Below are 22485 nucleotides of genomic sequence, written 5' to 3'. Positions count from 1 at the left end.
ATCACAGTGGATTTATTATTGTTTTTGTTAATAAAATAATAAATGCTCTAAATAATATTATTTAAACTTGATATTTAAAAAAAAAATAAGTTAAATTTTTCATTATAGCCACAGATTTTGAGCTGAGAAATTCAGATGTTCCTGATACTGAGGTAAGTTTGTAAATAATTTCATTACTAGCAGTGGAATTATTAATAATTTACATTTGTGATGTATGTGTGTAAATAGCTTGTGCTCCTATAAATTCTAGACATGCACGAGTGAATTAATTATGGCATAATTAAAAAAAGAAAAAACTGACCAATAGAGGGAAAGTAATTTGTTTGCAAAGTATTATTATTATACTGGCACATCTGAAGGGTCTGAAGACTCATTGCGAGAGACACAATCTATCGTGACTCTCCTTGAACAGATTAATAGACAAAGCACTCGCATCTGAACTCTGGCAATCCATTCCACACATTCACAACTCTCCAAGTGTTATGTCATTACTTTTCCTATAATAATTTACTTTCTTTATGAATTTACCTCTCTACAATGACTACAAGACTTACAAAATATCCCTGACTCTAATATCTGTATTACTTCTTACATGTTCATTCTATATCTCTAGCTGATTCCTAATTTTATTCATGTGCTTACCCTGACTGATAAAGGTTATTCCTTGCTAAAAGAAACGAATCCTCTAATTTCTTTCTGGGGCCGTCTCCTCTTCAGATATTGACAAATTTATTTTTTAAAGCTGCATCAGTGTTGGATTCTGAATATATGGAGATTGGAGTAATTATTATTTGCTTCAGAATCCAACATGATCTTCCATCACAAAAGCTAGACTTGTAAATATTATTTAATGTAAACAACTTATATTACAATTTAATATTCATACAACTACTTTAATTTTGTCTAATATCTAATTATTTAATCAAAGATATATGTATTAATAATGAAAAGACTGTATTAAATATTATTAATCTATTTTAATTATTACTATGTTAATACTATAAGAACTTGTATTTGATAATTTAGCTGTGCATTAATTGAAATGTAAATATTCTCTATTTATTCCTACTTGTAGAAGTTTAACGTTATGCAATAGCTCAATTTTATTATATTTTGTTTTGTTGTCATGGAGACGCATGTAAGTAAGCTAGTACGAGTTTTGGAACACCACGTGAGGAGAAGGGTTTATTGAAAAGAGTTTTAGAAAGAAATCACGAGAATAATTTAGGCGGGAAGAACAGATATATAAGCGATGAACGCTGAAATTATTAAGGAATTAAGAGATAGATTAGAGAGAGAAAGGAGAGGATTGGCATTAGGTTGGAATCGGAGTATTCGGGAATCACAGTGCAATATTAAAGAGTCGGCAAGTCACTCAAGCAGCTATTTTAAGTCTACTAGTTGAGAAGCAGTTAGCTAATAGGTTGTAGAATAACAATTATAACTACGAAAAACAGCTGAGAGACTATTAAATAGACTAGCGATACTTGAGTTGAGATTTAATTTCAGGGCCGACCTTTCAAGGACATACAGAACCTTGAAGCAAAGCACGGCGTAACTGGAGAAAAGTAGAGGCTGTAAAATTGAAGTTTACCGATAGCTGTGTTTGGGATTGTAGTGTCTAAAGAATTAATTAAATGCTGGAAGAGTGAACAACTGTGCATATAAAACCTCAAGTTAAGGAATTATTGTGTGTTGCCTTATTTCATGAGTGATCAGTAGTACTTTATGCAACAACGTTTGTTTATGTGTATTGTGACCGATGATTAATTCAGTTATTGCTTAGAAGAATTATTTTAATGAGTGCCGTGTACTGTTTAAGTGTTTACAGTTATAAAAAGTGTTTACGTATAAGTAGATGAAGAAAAAAGATTATCGGTAAGATTATTCCAAGCATTAATATTCCTATACAGAGAAGTGTGAGAGTTTCATCCTAGAATTTCCTTATACTAACAGTAACTATTGAGGAAGTTAGCTAAAGTGTAAATTTAAAAGTGTTTGTTTGTGAAGAGGTATTACTACAAATTTTGTTGTATTTGGAATTTAAGGAACTGTTAGAAGACTGTATTATAGAGATAACAGATTTACCATTGTATGAGTTGAATGATTGAATTTACCTGAGGAGTTAAAATGTTTGTGATATCTTAATTACTGATATGAATTTAAGTGTAAAATTTGTGATTCTAAATTAAATGTTTGTTTTTGTTTATCTAAAGTTGTATTTTGCCTGAATCTCTTTTACTGCACCATTCATAAAATATTCGAACCAAAGTGGGTAAATTAAGTAAGTCAAATATACTTGGCCAGTGTATATTTTAAGGAGAAATAGTTGAAGGTTGATTTTTCTTCAATTCTTGAACTAATTCAGATGTAGAGTGGAGCAGTCTTTAAATATAAATTTTCTCTATATTTGAATTAGAAACCATCTAGCAACTTATTATTTTGTTTAAGAACATCATATTGACTAACATGTCGTATCCAAAGTACAAATTGAGACGAAGTAGGATCCAACAGTCAGCCAGTATCTTACAATAGAGGGGACTCTTATTCAGGGAGACTTTTCCAGACTTTTGGTGCACATAGGTGAATAAATTTAGTGCTTAAACTCATAAATTAAATGCTTTACTGTGGCTAAGTAAATTCTGGTTTTCAGTCGTAACCTCTATAAAACATGTTATACCTTTCTTTCAATTCCCCCCCCCCCCCCGCTATGGTTCAGATTAATGAGTGGTAGTTTTGATTCCTATCACAGGCAAAACTCAGGTATAGAAGAAAAAACATATTTATTGGAATCTAAAGACATATACACTTAGACCAATCTCACTTTCAATTAGTTAAATGACATGCTAAATCGAACCGTATCAAACTGATTAATACTCTAATGCATAAACAATAAATCCTTCTTTTGAGTTAGAGATTAAACACTCATAATATACACATTATTATTATTATTATTATTATTGTTGTTGTTGTTCCGGGAAACTCCAAGGAGTCGACAGACTCATCGAGGGAGGCCCTAACATCATGTCTGGAACAACTATTCAACATTCACACAGTATCTATCATATCTTGCCTTGAACTCATTCACGGTCGTAGCACCCACAACAGACTCTGGAAGCTTATTCCACTCATTCACCACTCTCCAAGTAAAAAACCTAGCTCTAACACCCTTGTCAACCACGCTCTTGCCCAGCTTCCATGCATGGCCCCTAGTCCTCCCACCACCAGTCATATTTTCAAAAATATCTTCTGGATCAATCTTATAGAAACCCTTCAGTAATTTGAATGTCTCAATCATATCACCCCTCCTTCGCCTATCGTCCAATTTCTGCAACCCACAAATCTTCAACCTATTCTCATAAGGTTCATTCCACAGACCTGCTATCATCTTGGTCACTCGTCTCTGGACCCTCTCCACTTCCTCCCCATCACGAAGAAACCCTGGTGCCCATAAATGGGCACAGAAGTCCAGATGGGGTCTTATCAAGGCTCGATACAGAGGAACAACAACTTGCTTCTCTCTGCATGTTAAAGTATTTTTCATAAGCCAAGTGATTTGGTGAGCTGTTTTAGTTACTTTTGCAATGTGCCCCCTAAACTTCAACTCCCTATCCACCAGCACTCCCAAATCCCTGGCCTCATCAATCTCCTGGAGTACGGTTCCACCAATGCGATATACTGCTGCTATTCTTTTCACCCCAAAGTGCATAACCTTACACTTTGCCACATTAAACTGACATCCATTTTTCCTAGCCCAGTCCTCCAAACTATCCAAATCATCCTGTAAAATTTTGACATCCTGTGCACTCACAATTGCTCTACCCAACTTTGCATCATCAGCAAACAAGTGAACACTTCCTCTCAAATCCTTTCCAATATCATTGATGAACAAATTGAAAAGCAGTGGTCCAAGAACAGAGCCCTGCGGCACTCCACTAGTCACAAGACGTCTTTTTGAATCCACTCCTGAATAAACCACTCTCTGGAATCTCTCCTTCAACCACCCTCCTATCCATCTTACCAACCCTATATCTATCCCCATCTGCTCCAGTTTACTGATTAGGGTTCCATGTGGTATCCTGTCATAGGCCTTGGCAAGGTCCAGTAGTATCACTGTAAACCCATTACCCCTATCCAGTTCAGCCGTCACTGTGTTATAAAATGTGAGCAAGTTACTGAGGCATGATCTACCCTTCACAAAACCATGTTGTCTCCCATACAATATCCCATTTTCATCTATCCAATCCTGTATTCTTTTCTTGACTAATTTCTCTAAGACCTTGACAATGATTCCTGATATGCTAATCGGTCGGTAATTTACAACAGCGGTCTTAGAACCACCTTTATGCAGTGGAACTATTTTCCCCTCCTTCCACCTGCTCGGGACTAACCCAGACCCGAGACTCAAATTAAACAAAATGGTCAAGGGTACTGACAATTCATTAGCTGCTTCTCGTTCTACACGAGCTGGTATACCACCCAACCCCACAGATGTATTGACATTGAGGTTATGCAATAGACTACTCACCTCCACTTCATTCACCACAATTCCCGTATAATCTACTGGTTTATTCGTTTCTGCAATGTCACCACCTGGATGATATATTCTTGCAATGTGCTCACTCAGTAACTCAGCTATCTCAACTGATTCAGTTACCTCCCTACCATCGGCATTCTTTAAAATCATTCTGCCATGTGCATTTTTCCTTTTACTTGCTACATATCTAAAAAACTGTTTAGGATTCTCTTTAGCCCGCATGGCCAATGTTCTTTCGTAATCCTTTTTTGCTTTTCTTACCACACTCGTCACCCTTCTGGCCTGCGCTTTATAAGCTTTATACACTTTATACACTTCTAATCAATATTCTACCTACTATGTTAATTACTAGTTTAATGTCTTGCACATTAAACTAGTCACAATCATCTGTGATCATTGCAGACAATTTGTCTTATGGACATTAGCCACTGCTAAATAATCACTTAAAGTTCTTAAATACTGTCCATACTCGATTATTACACTACAATGATCTTTCCCTTTTACTGACTGGGTAATTATACAACAAAATCTGTACTTTACCATTTCTCGGGGCTGGATCTCCAGGTCCGTCTGAACTGTCCTTCTTTGTTTGAATTACCTCTTGATACTTCCATAAGCCTGCGTCCACATGGTGGGTCACTATGGTCACCAGATTAAGCTATGCCCTGCACCTGGTGTTTTTCCCTTGTCTATTCTCGATCTGTTTCGGGCCATTCTCGTTTCTACTGCTGGTTCATAGGATACGTCTGCGATGTTATTCCATCGGAACTTTCATCGAAGGAGCAAAGACAGCATATGACGACAACTCATACTTTAGTACTGGCCAGAAATTCAGACATCGAAGGGAAAGGCGCACCATCTGATATCGTACTATCGTCAGGAAACACCATCAAGAACTTCCAGTTCACTGGAGAAATCGAATCATCATCCAGCAAAATAGGCGGAAAAAAGCCGTGAGACGGGTGCAAACCCTTTTTATTCTCCCTTCACTTCCCTCCCCTTTTTAACACCCTGTTACTAGCTGTGATAGCGCCCTCTTACTTTCTGCGATCTTTTCCCGCCCGCTACTTTCTTCGTCCACGGGAATTTCGACACATTGCGAGATCTCTAGCAGCATCTTCCAGGAAACGAATGTGCATCGCTTTCCAAGATTGCCAATGCCTCAGGCCCGCCCATGACCTTTGGACTATTGTTTACATCTAATTTACCCATTCATTGTATACTTGATGCATTCATATAATACCAATTTATACACAAAGTTCTTTACATGGTCTTACAATTTAACTAAAAGGAGGTAATTCTATTTCTATTTACAGTTAGTACTTTATTTCTTCTGCTCGAGTACAAGTTCTTTCTCTCAGCTGATTTTTCTGACTTGTTAAATCCTGAATCAATTGTTTCTTTTTTAAAGTTCTTCATTCAGGATGTAACACAAGCAAACAATCTAGTCCGCACACCCCCTACTAACACACCTTTATTCAACTTCTAGGGACCCCTTATTCTGGCTGCTCTAGCTAACTGCTGAAGCATTTCCCCTACATCTGTCTTATGAAACCTTTTAAGCACCTTAAATGGTTCTATCATATCCCCTCTTATTCTCCTATGAACCAGGTTCTGCAACCCACACACCTTCAATCTGTCCTCATAGTGAACATTCCAGAGGCCACTTATCATCTTGGTCACTTGCCTCTGAATTCTCTCCACTGCTTCCTCATCCCCAAGAAACTCAGGGAACCAGAGTTGGGCACATTAATCTAGATGTGGATGTATCAAGGCCACATAAAACGAATAACAACTTCCTTATCTCTACTTGTTATTGTGTTCTTCAATAGCCAAATTAATCTTATAGGCTACCTTAGCAATATGACTTCTTAACTTTAACACTTTATCTACTACCATCCCTAAATCTCTAGCCTCATCTTCCAAGAGTACAGTGCAATCAATGTGATACATGGCTTGTAATCTATTTATCCAAAAATGCATAACTTTACATTTCTGCACATTAAACTGACACCCATTGATTTTTGCCCACGCTGACAGCCTATTTAAATCATACTGCAAGCTCTCTATATCACCTTGATTAACTACGAGGATGATCTGAAAAGTTCTCAGCCTCGACCATAGATGGCAACATTATCAGCAAGAGATTTTTTATTTTTTTTTTCTAAGTTAGTACATCTGTCATAAACATTCATGTGAAATTGCAAGTCATTCTATCAAGTAGTTTATTTTATACAGCTGTCTGAAGCAAAAGTGTTGTCTGTATCCCTTGAAATGGATAAAATTGAGTATCGTGCGGTTATAAAATTCTTTGTAAAAGAAGGTTTAACACCAAAAGATATTCATTTGAAGTTCACAAAAGTTTATGGGCACTCTTCTCCTTCATTTTCGCCACGTTTAAACTCTACAGCCCATTAAGAAATGGGCTGCCGAGTTTAAACGTGGCCGTACCAGCCTTGAAGATGATCCACATGAAGGACTTCCAAAAAAGTGTAACAACACCAGAAATCATTGATCAAGTGCACGATATGGTATTGGATGACCAGCGAGTCAAAGTGTGTGCAATTGCTGAGACTATAGGCATTTCAAAAGAATGTGTAGGATATATTTTACACGAAGAATTGCATATTAAAAAGCTTTGCACAAGATGGGTGCCGCGCTTGCTCACAGCAGATTAAAAATACATTCGCATGAAAATCTCTGAACAGTGCTTGGAACATTTTAACCAGAATAAAACTGATTTTGTGCATTGATTTATTACTATGGATGAGACTTGGATTCACCATTACCCACCAGAATCCAAACAGCAGTCAAAACAGTTGACAGAAGCTGGTTGTTCAGAAAGTCGGTTCTATCAGTAGGAAAGGTCATGGCATCGGTGTTTGGGGATGCTAAAGGCATTTTGTTTATTAATTATCTTGAAAAGGGCTAAACAATAACCGGGGAATATTATTCTGAAACTAGACAAAAATATTCATGAGAAAAGACCCGGTTTGCAGAAGGAAAAAATCATCTTTCATCAGAACAATTCACCTTCCCACAAAAGTATTTTGGTAATGGGAAAATTAAGAGATCTACACTATGAATTGTTGGAACATCCACCCTATTCCCCAGATTTGGCTCCCTCTGACTTCTATCTCTTCCCAAAACTAAAACTCTTCCTCTCAGTGTTTTTCTTCAAATCAAGAGGTGATTGCAGCTTTAGAGGGATATTTTACAGATATTACTGAGAACCACTACAGGGATGTGCTAATGGCACTGGAGCATCGCTGGAATAAATGTATTAGTCTTAAGGGAGATTATGTTGAAAAATAAAAATAATTTTGAAATTATAAATTCATTTTTTCATTGTCAGGCCGAGAACTTTTCAGACCACCCTCGTATTACTCTACCTAATTTTGCATCAATAGCAAACAAATGAATATTTCATTTCAGGTTATTTCCTATATCATTTATGTACAAATTAATCAGCAATGGTCCCTATACTGAGTGTTGCAGCACATTATAGTCATCTGTTTTTGCCTTAACTTTGCCCCTCCATATGCCACTTTTTGATATCTTTCCAGCAGTCACCTTCTTATCCACTTAACCAGTGTCATATCCATCCCCATTTTGTTGTATTTTATGCAAGAGAGTTCCATGTGGTATTCTGTCAAATGCCTTTGAAAAATGATCATGTACCCATTTCCTTTATCCAACTCAGCTGTTACTTTATTATAAAAAGTTAGTAAATTATTAAGGTATGGGACCAACCCTTCACAAAGCCATGTTGACCTTCATACAGTATTTTATTTTTATCTTTCCATTCTTGAATTTTAATTTTGACCAATTTTTGTATTACTTTTACCCATGCTTGAGATACTGATTGGTCTGTAATTTGCTACTGCAGTCTTAGAATCTCCCTTATGCAAGAGAGTTATTTTGTCATCTTTCCACTCCCTTGGAACTCTACAAGAGTTAAAACTTAAATTAAAGAGCTTAGTCAAAGGCATTGCCAATTCCCTTGCAATTCTTGCTGCAAAACCCTAGCTGATATCTCATCTAATCCCACAGCTATATTTTCATTGAGATTTTGCAATATCCTAAGCATCTCCAATTCATCTACCTCTGTTTCCACATGAGTGGCTGTCACATAGTTTAAAGCAGTAACCTCAGAGGATGATATATACCTTTGCAAAGTGTTCACTCCGTAATTCAACTATTTTATCCCCTTCTGTCTCCTCGTGACCATCATCGCTCATTAAATTTAATATTCCATTGTCATTCATCCTCTTACTTGCCACATAACGAAAGAACTCTTGGGGATTTCCTTTGGTTTGCTTGGCTAGATTCCTTTCATAATCTGATTTTGCTTATCTTGCCATGCTGGTCACCTTTTTTTGCCTGAGCCTTGGACTTTTTCATAAGTTTGCTGGTCACCTTTCTCTTTATATACCATCCACAGTATTCTCTTCTTCTGCAGTTCGTTCTTAATGATATTATTCATCCATCTAACTCCTACCTCATTAATCCTCCTTACTCTAGGTATACAATTTAATACTACTTCCTCTAAGTGACCGTTAACTATATCCCATGCACCACTATCATCCTCACTGTGCAGTGTTTTATGCTATGGCACAGAGTTACGCTTCTTACTAAGCTTGTCATAATCACCTGCCTAATAGTCCCACATATACCCCTTTTTAAAAGAATATTCCTCATGTTTTATAATCTCCCAGATCAAGACCGCATGGTCACTATTACCAATCGGTGGCAATGTTGTTCCCTTGGTTATGGATAGCTCTTCTGATCCTATGACCAGGTTGACTACTCATCCATCCCTATTCCTCTCCATCACATGCTGCCTGAGGTAATTATTCTCTTAGCAGGTGTGTAAATTCTATTTCCTTCCTGCCATATGATCTTTCTTCCTTTCAGTATGTATCTCCATGGTTAAAGTCTTCCATATCACTTGACCTGTACTCATTGTACTAATTTGGCAATGTCTTTTAAGATCGTCATTGGAACTCCATGGCCTTTAGCAACAACCAACTGTATACGAGGATGGTCTGAAAAGTTCTCAGCCTCCACCATAGATGCCAACACTATTGGCAAGATTTTTTTTTTTCTAAGTTTGTACATCTGTCATAAGCATCCATGTGAAATTGCAAGTCATTCTATCAAGTAGTTTGTTTTATACAGCTGTCCGAAGCAAAAAACACAGAATGTGATTTGTCCGGAAGTACTTACATATCTCTCTTTTGTACATAGGACGAATAACACACTATATACTGCTTTCATTCACTACAGTCCTTAATTGATTCCTTTGTTTACATGATCTTTTTTCTTATGACAGTATGCTTGTTCTTTGTTTCCCGCTATTTTCTAAACTAAACATAATAACTTGGGGTGCTTAAGGGTCAAAGCTGTATAACTGAGAGGAGACCTCCACATAGCCTTTAAAGGAATGCGGAGAACTGACCAGGGCTTCTGACCTAATGTCCAATCCTCACCTTCTCGTGGTGCACCCAGTTGAGTATTTACTTGGATACTGAACGAACGAGGATGGGCTGGCAATTTGGGATTTAGCCGACCGAATTGTATTCTTATCGGTTAAACCAAAATAAAAAATGATGGTACAACATGACAAAATGTTTCATGCTTGCTGAGGCATCGCCTGGTTAAACAAGGCCCCCGTTGTTTTTGCCAGGGAACCTGGGTGAACAGCAAAAAGTCAGCTACTGAAACAAATCTGAAAACACACCCCAACTGAACATCACCAGAGTTAAAGATCGGTATACTATCAACATAAGAAGCCTGAATGGCAAAGAAATGGAGCTAGCTGAGGAATTAGATAATTACCAGATTGACATAATAGGGGTGACTGAAACAAAAAAGACAAAAACTGGTGAGATCTTTCTGAGCAATAAATATAAAATGTTATATTCAGGCAATAACAATCAAGGAAAAGAAGAAGTAGCCATAGTATTCAACACAAAATACGAGGCTAATCTTCTTGAATGGCAGACAGTCTCAAGTAGAGTAATGTGAGCAAATTTGAGAATTGGGAACTGGACAATGAGACTTATTTATGCCTATGGTCCCACAGAAGGTTCTACTAAGATAGAAGTGGAGGAATTTTTTGAGGCTTTAGAAAAAGCAACTGACACAATGAAAAAGGAAAAGTTGGTCCTTGTTGGGGATCTAAATAGCAGAGTAGGAAATGATTGTGAGACATACAGAAATATTTTGGGAAAATTTGGAGAAAAGAGCAAAGCTAATAATAATGGCAAATATCTGTTGGATTTCTGCTCAGGACATGGACTGGTTATTACTAACACCATGTTCCAACATAAAAATGTGCACAAATTCACATGGAGAGAAGAGGCAAGGAATAAGAAAAGTCTCATTGACTATGTTATTGTTGATAGTGATGTTTTCTCCCTGGTGCAGGACACCAGATGATTTGAAATTGGAAGTGATCACTATTTAGTCTTCAGCAGGATAAAGTTGAATTTCATATTGAAAAGAATAACATGTAAGAAAGTTTTAAAGCGAATAAAAGTTGAGCAGCTCTTGGATGTGAACTGTAGACTAAAATACACAAAGATTATTGAAGAAAAAATGAAATAGTGAGAACAGGAATTAAACCTTGGAGATTCAGTGGCAAGCCTTGAAGAAAACCCTGATTCATTCAGCTGGAGAGTCATGTGGTGAAGTTGTTTGCAAGGATAGAAAAATTAGAACTCCATGGTGGACACAGGAAGTTAAAGAGGCAGTGAAGGAAAAGAAGAAAGCATATCAAAAGTTCCTGGCAAATAAGTCAGCTTGTGCTTTTAGAGAATACAAAGACAAATGTAAGAAAGCTAAACACTGTGTAAAACTAGCTGAACAAAAGTCATGGGAGGACTTTGGCAAGAATATAGAAAATAAATATCAAGAAGGTGGCAAAATATTCTGGAGGTTGTTGAAGAAGCTTAGGAATGGAAGAAAGAGTGCTGTAAAAGGAGTTAGAGATGATAAAGATGACATTAAAACTGGAGAAAAAGATATCCTTTAAGTATGGAGTAATTACTTTGAAAAACTGCTAAATGAAACAAGCAGTGATGACAGCACAGTGGTAAAAATCACTGACCAGGCATGCAGTCAGGAATACATATCCATACTTGAAGTAGAAAAAGCCATCAAATGCTTGAAATGTGGAAAGGCAGCAGGAGTAGATGATATTCGACCAGAAATGCTAAGTATGGTGGTATAGTAGTCTTGCAGTGGCTGCACTACATAGTTCAGAAAGCCTGGACAGAGGGACGAATTCCCGATGATTGGAGTAGAGCTCTCATAGTACCCATATATAGAAAGGGATGATGATGAACATAATAACTTTTTACTTTGTGGGAAGTTTTTGATATTGAGACCCACATTATAATATAAATAAGGAATCTATAAAAAATAAGCAATTAAGAACTTCCCACAGAACTGCTTAACCACAGAAACCTACGTACAACGTTTTACTTTATTATTATTACCTGACACCTTCCGGGAGTCCAAAGACTCATCGAGGTCACCTACTCTTCAGCTCTCTGTCTCGACCACTCAATCCACCAACTACAACTAATCCCAACTACTGTAACGCCATCTACCACCCACCACCACTAATATTTCCATAGACAATCACAAACATCCATGCCCATGGTGGGATTCGAACCCGCAGCCTTTTGAAAAAGGCTGCAGGTTCGAATACCTATCAGAATACACTAACCACTTGGCCAACCAGGCCGGCCTGGTTGGCCAAGTGGTTAGTGTATTCTGATAGGGAAATTTATGGAAAGAAAAAACAAGGCTTAAGCCTTGAAATGTACAGTTCTGAGAGAAGTTTGAAAATTGATAAAGATTTTGTCAATTAATAGGAGGGTTAATAAGAGAATGAAAACAATGAGTTAAATAAACTAAATGAATTATAAACTGAACAGTTCTGAAGTATGTTAATTAAAATTCTGAACTGAGATTGCTTGTTTCTATTTCTGGTTAAAATTTCTTTACTATTCTATCAAATTCATTTCCCATCTCTTTCATTCTCATGGGGGCAAACAACCATTCTGAACTTTTTGATTTCCTTTCTTTAAATGTTGATTTTTCTCTAGTCCAACTTTTCAAATAGCCAGGTTATTCCAGCCCATCCTCACTCACTCATTTAGTGTCCTGTTGGATATCTACTAATCTGGATCCACCATGGAAAAGTGAAGATTGGGCATTAGGGCAGATGCCTCATTCAGTTCTCAGCATTTCTTAGGCTGTGTGAGGGTCAACTAAGAGGGTCACCTCTTAGTTGACCTTGATTTTCATTCTTAATTGACTTCTTCTGAAGTCTTTAAAATGGTTATTGATAGAACACTATTCCACTGTTCAACTTTAATTATGTTTAATTTCATATTTATAATACTGCAATGCTTCCTGGCTTCCTACTTCTCCAATCCTTGCATGGCTGATAGTGGTAAATGTCCCCCCCCCCCCCCCATCTAGCTATTGCAAACACCAAATGCTGCATTTGACCTTATGCCAGAAAAAGGTCAGAAAAATTTTACTCAAATTGGATACCGAAACGTCTCATGGTCCTGATTGCATTCCTCTGATTGTTCTAAAAGTCTGTGCTCTAGAATTTGAGCAAAGTCTAGAGCACCAGACTAAGGTAATAGAAAGAACCAGAACCATCAACACTCAACTCCTATGTTACTTTGAAGAATCTCATCTAATAAATGACTAATAGTATGGATTCTATCACTGCTGATCAACAGGGAGATCTACTAACCTATGCTACCCATCTCTGGATAAACACCATGGAAAGATTTAGTATGTATATCAAGTAGTTGTTGCCATTTATATCTCTTGGGCTTTTGTGGATTGCCAACTTTCTAAGTATACAGTCAATGCATTGGTCTTACAAGGCTCTGTTCTCTCACCAGCCCTATTTCTTCTATATATAAATGATTTACTCAGCAGACTACTAACTCGCATTACATTCCTCCCTTTCATATGGCAAACTCAGCAATGCACAAATCACCACACTCTCAGGACCTTAACCTAGTATTACCACCTTAAATATAAATTTCCAAAACATTCATTAGTGGGTTTTGGATAATTTTGTCAATTTTAATGCAAACAGAACACAACTCTATCTTATATTTCACACACAAAAAAAAAGAACTCTTCAGCTCCAGACTTAGTTTTGAACACCCAAATCCCCATGTATAATGTGATGATGAGATTTATTTTCTTTGGATAACATTAACCTCAAATCTCCCTTCCACAAACACATTACAAATACTGGCTCCTCTATCTCAAAAATTAGAAATTCTTTTTTGCTCAAGGTGTTAACTCCAAGTAGCTTCAAACTTTATATAAATTGCAAATCTGTCTGACCATTAAATATTGCTCTCATATCTGAGGTAGTTCTCCTAAGAGTCCTCTAAAGACACTAGACTCTCTACAGAAAAGGGCAGTCAGACTGATCAATTATCCCTCACTCACTTTCACACAGGCACTCAGTTTCTACTGCTTACATCTTCTACAAATACTTCTACAGCCACTGTTCATGAAAATTAGCATTTGTAACCCTACTCTCTGTAAAATCAGTTCAAACATGCAGCAACTAATCAACACTCCCTCACAGCGTATCTCCAGACTCGCAGAATAAATTTCTTCATGTCTTTGTTCATCCCTTCCACTGCTGCTTCTCTTGAACAGTCTGCCATTTTATCTGTTTCCCAAGGAATACAATATGTAGTTCTTCGAAATAAATATGAACAAGTTCCTTCTTGCACATTAATGGTACTAGTGTACTATTGAGCACCCTATCTGTTACTTTTATATATAAAAGTAACATAAGATAACTTTCATTACTTATTTTAATACATTTTTACTAGTGTTTAGAGAATGGAGCTATTTTTAAAATTATTTTCTTCTATAATGAACTTTTTTTTTTTTATTTCATTACTTTGGCATTGCAATTTTAGAATTTCTGTTGAATAAGAGGCAGAGGAAGAGGATTTGTAGTAGAATTATAATGATGATTTTGATTAATGATTTTTTTCCTCTTTTAGTATCCAGTTAAAATATTAGAAGATAATCATAGTTGTCTGTGGTACAAGAAGGATAACAAATTTAAAGTGCCCAAAGGTATGAATATGTGTTCTTTCATTTCATTGTTTTAAAGCATGTAAATTCATGTTAGCATGGACTTTACATGTATATGTGCATGGTGTTCAAACAATTGCTAATAGCAAGATGATAATCATTTGATTTAATGATTTGATTTGGATTGTGTTTAATTCAAATTAGATATACAGAAAGAAACCTTATCAAATTAATGACAAGTAGTTGGTTTAAAATTATCAATTCAATGAGATATATACATCAAAAGAGAAGTTTTGTTTTTTAGTTCAAGTTCTACTAGATGGAAGAAACTTGTTTTTATATTTAAGCACTGCTTTACTAAACAGAGTGCAGTGCTCATGCTAAGGGATTTTTATTAATATCTCCTATATAGTTTAAGTATTATGTACAGTATTTTGGTTGGTAATGCATATAACAATATCTTTGATAAAATATGGTTCAGTTGTAAATTATTTCTTGCTTTCCTGCTTATTTTCTTAAAATAGGGAAAAAATGCAGAAGAATAATTGACTGAATGCAGACAGTACCCTTCTGCCATAAGAAGATGCAATAGTTTAAATAATGAGTGCTCACTTTACTTAAGATCTGTCAACCAGGTGTTTATAACATAGTGTGCACAGCATGACCACTACATTGAATGAAGAGATAGAGGTGTGTGTGAGAAAGGGATTCTGGACTTTTGCATAACCTGGATAAGAATTTGCCAATGGGGACAGATAGGATATCAGTGTGTGTGTGTGTGTGTGTGTGTGTGCGCGCGCGCTAAAGAAATGTTCAACCAGATGGGTAGGCCCTTAACATGTTTGTATTAAGTGAGTCTTAGTTCAGGAAATATCCCACCGGAATCTAAAGAATATATGATAAATCCCATATCTCTGAAGTGATAGGGAAGATATTAGAGAAATTGGTAAGAACTCACATAAGTAAGGAACAGTATGGGTTTACCAAAGGAAGGTAATGTCAGTTTGCTCATATTTTATAATAATGTTATGGCTGAGTTGGATAAAGGGAATGGTACATTATTATACTGTTGGACTTTGCTAAGGCATTTACCTGAGAATATGGGATTGGAATATAAGTTATTGGCTTGGATAAGTTAAATGACTGACAGACAGATGTTACAAAGTAGTATGTGGTGGGTGTGATGGGCACCATTGGTGTACCCCAGGGCTCACATTGTTATTTAATCTGTATATTAATGATGTTCAAAAAGGCATCAGGAAATCTTCATTGTTTACTGATGATGCAAAAATAGACAGGACAATCAGAGATGCTACTAATAACCACAGTAATTAACTTTAATGAAATGAAAGTGCAGATATTTTGTACTGAAAATAACAGTACATCATCAGTATGTAGAAACAAGTAAATCAAAGAAATGGAAATACAACATACATAGAACAATTGGTTTACCAATTAAAAATGGTTGCAGTGTGCTAGAAATTAATATATATTAATGAATAATGTTAAAGCTATTTCTGATATTTATATAAAATGAGAATCTCCCAAACCTTTGGGAGAGAGAGAGACAATCATTCTGATTCAGATTTGGCCGATGTAAAAGGGCTTCACAACTTTCTTTGAAAAGGTGTTCATTTAAAACTGCTTCTATAGAGGAGGCTAGCTTCATCCCACCAGATACTGTGTTTAGTGTCAATACTATGTTGTGCAAGACCAGACTTTTGAGGTTTCATGTATTCAATTTAATAGTGATGTTCATTAATTCTTTTTTCCACAGAATGGCCTGTCTGGCAAAGTATGTCAGATTACATTCACAAGGTATCTGGTAAATGCCAGCTAATGTGAGAGGTGACAGTTTCTCTTTTGTAGATCATAACAGATGAGGCATTTTGTTGATAAGAAAATAGGTGGGAATAAAGTGATATTTTTTTCAAAATTCAGTCAATAGGTTCAGAGATACCAGAAATATAAGGGAATGGAACCCTGCTGTCTGTTGAAGAATCCTTAGGTGTTGGAACATAGAAGTCAATTATCTGGATTTGATGAGAGTTGTAACCATTAAATTCCTTTAAAGTTTTGATAGTGAGAAGTTCTTGTTGTAAGCTTGAGGGAGAGGAACATACATTATATGCTCTATTAATTAAAGACTTGATAACATCAATTGTTTGTTGTTTGAGAGGTGTGATGAGCACGAATGTATCTGACAGTAAAGATAAGTTTCAGTAAATGCTGGTTGACAAATTACCAGAGGTTGTGTGAGTAAGAAGGATGTCCAAGAATGGTAAACTACCAGCATTTTGTTTTTCCATGGTGAATTTAATGCACGGATGAAGGCTATTGATCCATTGTAGGGAAGTGGTAAATTCATTTTCAGAATGAGGCCAAACAGCAAAAACATCATTGACATGAAACCAATGAGAGGGTTGTGGATGACTTGATGAGAACAAGGTATCTTCCTGATGGTTCAAAATATAGTTTGCCAAAAGTGGAGACAGAGGGCTACCCATGGCAGTGGATAGCCCTGTCTGTCTATGGATCTCTTGTTTTTCCAGCTGAAATATCTTGATTCTGTAACAAATTCAAAAATCTCTGCAATATCAGGAGGGTAATCATCATATAATAAATTAACGGTGTCGGATAATGGAATGTTGGTAAAGAGGGAAACAATGCCAAAGCTGACTAACAAATCTGACTCTTGTATTTGAATATTCTTGATTTCCTCAAGAAAATGTGCGGAATTCTTGATGAATGATCTGGATTGTCCGATATGGGCAGTTAATAAATGTGAAAGAAACTTTGCAATTTTATAGGTGGGAGAGTTGATACAATTTGCAATGGGTCTTACTGGATAACATTCTTTATAAATTTTTGGGAGATAATGTAAGTGAGGAGTTCTTCCAAAATGAGTGCATAACTTGTCCAAAGTATTTTGATCCCAACTAACAACTTCATCAAGCTGCTTATTAATTGTTTAATTTGTGTATTTGTAGGATTAATTATAACTAATTTTTTGATAAGTGGAGGTATCCTGTAAAAGCCAGTCTGTCTTCCTCTCATAGTTGGCCTTATCCATTACTGCTACAGCTTTTCCTTTACCTGCTTTTGAAATAGATATATGGTTCTTTTGTCTTAATGAGAACAGCGCATAGGTTTCAGCACTAGATAAATTACTTGGAGATTTTATTTCATTAAAGTTAATTACTATGGTCATCGTGTAATTTGTTGTTTATAGTTATGCCACAGGTACCTTTAAAGATTGGCCCTTGCAAAATGAATTGAATAGTCTAGAAGTGTGGGCAATTCAATGTTAGTAAATATAAAGTTATATACTTTGGCATAGTGAGATATCTTGTGGCATATTGTATCATTGGGGTTATGCTTGGAGTAACTGATGATAATAGAGATCTTAGAGTATGGTGGATATCAATTGAAGTTCAAGGATCACATAGCAAGAATTACAAATGCAATTCAGAGTATAATTGGGATATTGAAATGAACATTAATATGTAAGCATATGGAAGTTATTTTGCCTCTTTATATAACACCTTCAAATGACCACAACTGGAGTACTCAGTTGGAGGGGACAAAGACACTGTGGAAAGGGTATAAAGAAGAGTCAGAAAGATGATATTGGGATTATGGACTGTAGATTATAAGGATAGATTGTGAGTATTTGGGCTGCAGATACTGGTAAACAGGAGAAAGAGGGATGATATAATAAAGGTCTGTATACTTTAGAAAGGGTTATAGAATATGGATAGAAAAAAGTTTTCATTATATGGATGTGGGGAGAGAGAACACAAGAGCATGCATGGAAGCTGAGTTTGTGTGCAAGTAAGAAAAGAGTGTGTGTGCTAGATTTTTATCTCTCAGAGCAGTGAGTGAGTGGAGCAGTTTGCTTGTTGTAGTAGCCAGTGTGAATGAGTTTAACAGAAGGCATGACACCTGATGTGGGTAATGTATAGCCTTCCTCAGAGAGTCCTTGACTCCCTGTAGGTCTTATGATGATTATAATAATACTTCAGAGAATAATTAGTGTACAGCCTATTTTTTAACCAAGTTACTGTCATTATAACATATATTATACTAGTATCCCAACAGTATTATTGCCAATTTTAGTTTGTTTAGTTTCCTTTAGAGTATAAATGGGAGAAAGGAGAACTTCACAGTTTCTGAAGAGTCAATTATGGAGTTTTAGAGATAGCAATCAAAGATTCCTTCTTTTTTTTAAAAAAATCTTGTGCTCATTGATCATATTTAATGAAATTCTCAAAAATAGTTATTATTATTATTATGTTACACCTCCAGGGAGTCCAAAGGCTCATCGAACGATGAGGCTTTGGACTCCCTGCATCGAACAATCGAACCTTTTCCAACTACTAACTGCGCCCAAACTTGCTTAACTTTTTGCATGAGCCATTAGTAGCAGAGGCTCTACCAATCGACCAACCTTTTTTTGGCACTGTAAAAGAAATCTGATCTTACTTCATACAATATACACTTGGTATATCATATCTGGAGACTGGTCTTCTACTCTTCTTTCCCTCTACTCGCTCTTACTTTTTATCCCCCCCACCCCCCAGTGCTATTAGAGCAACTCGAGGGCAAGGGGGGTGACTCTTTCCTCTCAAACTGTAGTTTCCACTATCTACTAAAAAAAAGCGGCTGAATTCAGGTCAAGGAGTGGTGGTTGACACTTGACAAAAACTTAACCATTGAAACCGAATGAATAACCAACCTAAAGATACATGCCGGCTCGACTGTCGCCTGGTCAAACAAGGGTCATGTCCACTATTAGGGAACCAAGATAGCGAAGGCAAAAAATAGGATATTGGAACAAAACATCACCTAATAGACAGGAAAAACATAACAAGCATAGGAATATGGAATGTAAGAACTCTTCACCAGGAAGAAGCATTGGAAATACTACTGCATGAATTAGACAACTACCGATGGGAAGTGATTGGACTTTGTGAAACCAGATGGACTGGAAAAGGAGAATTCCACCATGGACAATACAAAATCTTAACTTCATGCAGAGAGGACAACAAACACCAAGAAGGAGTAGCACTTATATTAAAACCAAAGGCTCAAAACTCTCTATTGTCCTACAATCCTATCTCACCTAGGATAATTAAAGCAAGATTTAAAACATCAATTGACTAACTATTATCCAAATATACTCACCAACTTCGACATCATCAGAAGACATTGAGGAGTTCTGTATAGATTTGCAAAAAGCAGTACAGCAGTCAAGATCTCCTAATTGTAATGGGGGAACTTAAACGCAAAAGTAGGCAAAGACTGGGATACCTAGCCAAGAGTAATCAGAAAGTTTGGGTATGGAGAAAGCAATGAACGTGGTGAAAGACTGCTAAACTTCTGCTCGAATAATAGACTAACAATAACCAACACTCTCTTTAAACATCCAAAACCCCAAAGAAAATGGACATGGATATCACTAGACAGACAAACCAAGAATATGATAGACTATATTATTGTAAACCAAAGATGGAAATCAAGTATCCTAAACTGTAGATTGTGGATCAGACCATAAGCTAGTATTAGCAAACCTAAGAATAAAGTTAAAATCTGGAAGCACTTTTAGAGTCAAAAGGAGACTGAATGTAAAAAAACTACAAGACAACAATATTCTAAGAAAATATCAACTAGAACTAGATAAAAACCTGAAGGAACTACCAAAACAGAATATAAACATCGAAGAACATTGGTGCAAATTAAAGGATATAATATTAAATTCGGCAGAAAAAACAATAGGTAACACAGAAAGAGAAAGTAAAAAGGATTGGATCTTGAATGAAGCAAAAAGATTAAGCGATCAGAAGAAAAGCATGAAACTAAAACAGAACTATAACAGAAATGAATATAATAGATTAACCAGAGAAATTAGAAAACTAGTTAAAAGAGACAAGAATAACTGGTTAGAATAAAAATGCAAAATGGCAGAAAAGCTATCAAAAGAAAATAACCTTCATGGATTATATAAACAAATAGACCAAATTAGTAAGACACGGACAACAAAAATCATAATGATCAAAAACAAAGAGGGACAGATGGGAAGAATACTTCAAAGATTTATATAATAAAAACAGCTCCCAGGATATTACGATTCAAGCCACTGAAATGGAAGAGGAAACAAATATCTTTACCAAAGAAATAATAGCACACAGCATAGAAAAACTCAAAACTAGGAAAGCACCTGATCAAATACATGCATAATTCTTAAAAGCAGGAAAGGAACAACCTTTGGAACCATTAAAAACATTATTTGAAAGGATCTACAAAAACGAAGCAGTGCCTACTGATTGGACCAAATCAGTCATAACTCCGATATATACAAAAAAGGAGATAAAACAGAATGCAACAATTACAGAGGCATTAGCCTCCTCAGTATTCCAAGTAAGGTTTTTACGAAAGTACTCCAAAAACAAATTAAGCCATATATAGAACTGGCACTAGGAGAAGAACAAGCCGGTTTCAGACCAGGGCGAAGCACAATTGATGAACTATTCACCTTAAGATAGCTAATAGAAAAGAGACTAGAGTACAACCAAAGTTGCTATATAAATTTCATAGACTTTCGTCAGGCATTTGATTCGATCCGTAGAAGAGAACTATGGAAGAATTTGGAATTCCCAATAAAACCATAAGAATAATAAAGAATCTATATGAGAAATCTGAAAGTGTAGTACGAATGGAGGACACCTTAACCAACTGGTTCCACACAGAGAGTGGAGTAAGACAGGGATGCAATCTCTCACCAGACCTGTTCAGTCTTACACTGGAAGAAGCAACCAATAAGGCCTTAAACAATGAAGACTCTGGAATCAAAATATATTGGGAAAATGTGACAAATTTAAAATTTGCAGATGACATCGCATTACTTGCAAGCACAGAAGAAAATCTACAGCGAATTTCTGATAAAATAAAGGAGGAGTGTATAAAATCTGGATTAAACATAAATATAGACAAAACAAAAATTATGCAAATAGGAAAAAGAAGCACCAATCTGAAAATTGAAATTGATAGTAAGAATCTAGAGCAGGTAGAAAACTTCACCTACCTTGGAGGAGTTATTGAGTACAATGGTGAAATTATAAAAGATATAAACAGATGAATCAGTCAAGCATCCTAAACTTTTGGACGACTTAATAAAATATGGAAGTCAAGAGACATCAAACAAGTAACAAAAGTAAGAATCTATGAAACAATGGTCTTCCCAATACCCCTCTATGGAAGTGGATGCTGGAATCTCAAAAAGGCTGAAGAGAAAAAATTATTATATTGAATTATTATTTATTATAGAATGATACAAAGATAGATATCAGGATGGTGGCAAAATGTACTATTGAAAAAGGCTATTAAAAAGCTAAGAAATATAGGTAACAGCTGTGAAAGGAATCAGATGATAAAGGTGACATGAAAATTGAAAATAAAGATATCCTAAATTTTTGGAGTGCTATTAAAAGGCTATTAAAAAGCTAAGAAATGTAAGTAACAGCTGTGAAAGGAATCAGATGATAAAGGTGACATGAAAATTGAAAATAAAGATATCCTAAATTTTTGGAGTTAATTATTTTTGAAAGAGTGTAAAATGAAATAAGAAGTGACAAAACAATTATATATTAGGAACAATAGGACATTTAGAAAAGAGATATGTAGTTGGTGGTGTAAAAAGGAATGTACCAGTGGGTGATGAGTCAAGTATGAATGAGTGCATTGATTGGTGGAAAGTAGTGCAATGCTATATGGGGATTCTATAGTGAAAGATGTGAAAATGGAGCAGGTGTCAAAAATATTGTCAGAGAGAAAAACCA

The 22485-nt window shown here is 35.9% G+C and overlaps 1 protein-coding gene across 2 annotated transcripts in view; it reads left to right on the top strand.

The window, feature by feature from the left end:
- Positions 1-22485, top strand: part of LOC150104209 (nardilysin-like) — a 561456-nt gene that overhangs the window by 350327 nt on the left and 188644 nt on the right. For both annotated transcript variants that reach the window (XM_090396835.1, XM_090396833.1), the window contains exons 19-20: positions 109-152; positions 14614-14689. In XM_090396835.1, the coding sequence (XP_090252961.1) occupies positions 109-152; positions 14614-14689 (120 nt within the window). The remainder of the gene's footprint in view (positions 1-108; positions 153-14613; positions 14690-22485) is intronic.

The sequence above is a fragment of the Typopeltis vanoorti genome, chromosome 8, assembly GCF_054136105.1.
Source record: "Typopeltis vanoorti isolate ZY-2024b chromosome 8, IOZ_Tvanoo_1.0, whole genome shotgun sequence".
In the NCBI taxonomy this organism is placed as follows: Eukaryota; Metazoa; Arthropoda; class Arachnida; order Uropygi; family Thelyphonidae; genus Typopeltis; species Typopeltis vanoorti.
Note: the sequence above shows the minus strand (reverse complement) of the source record. Positions and strands in the feature narration are given on the sequence as shown.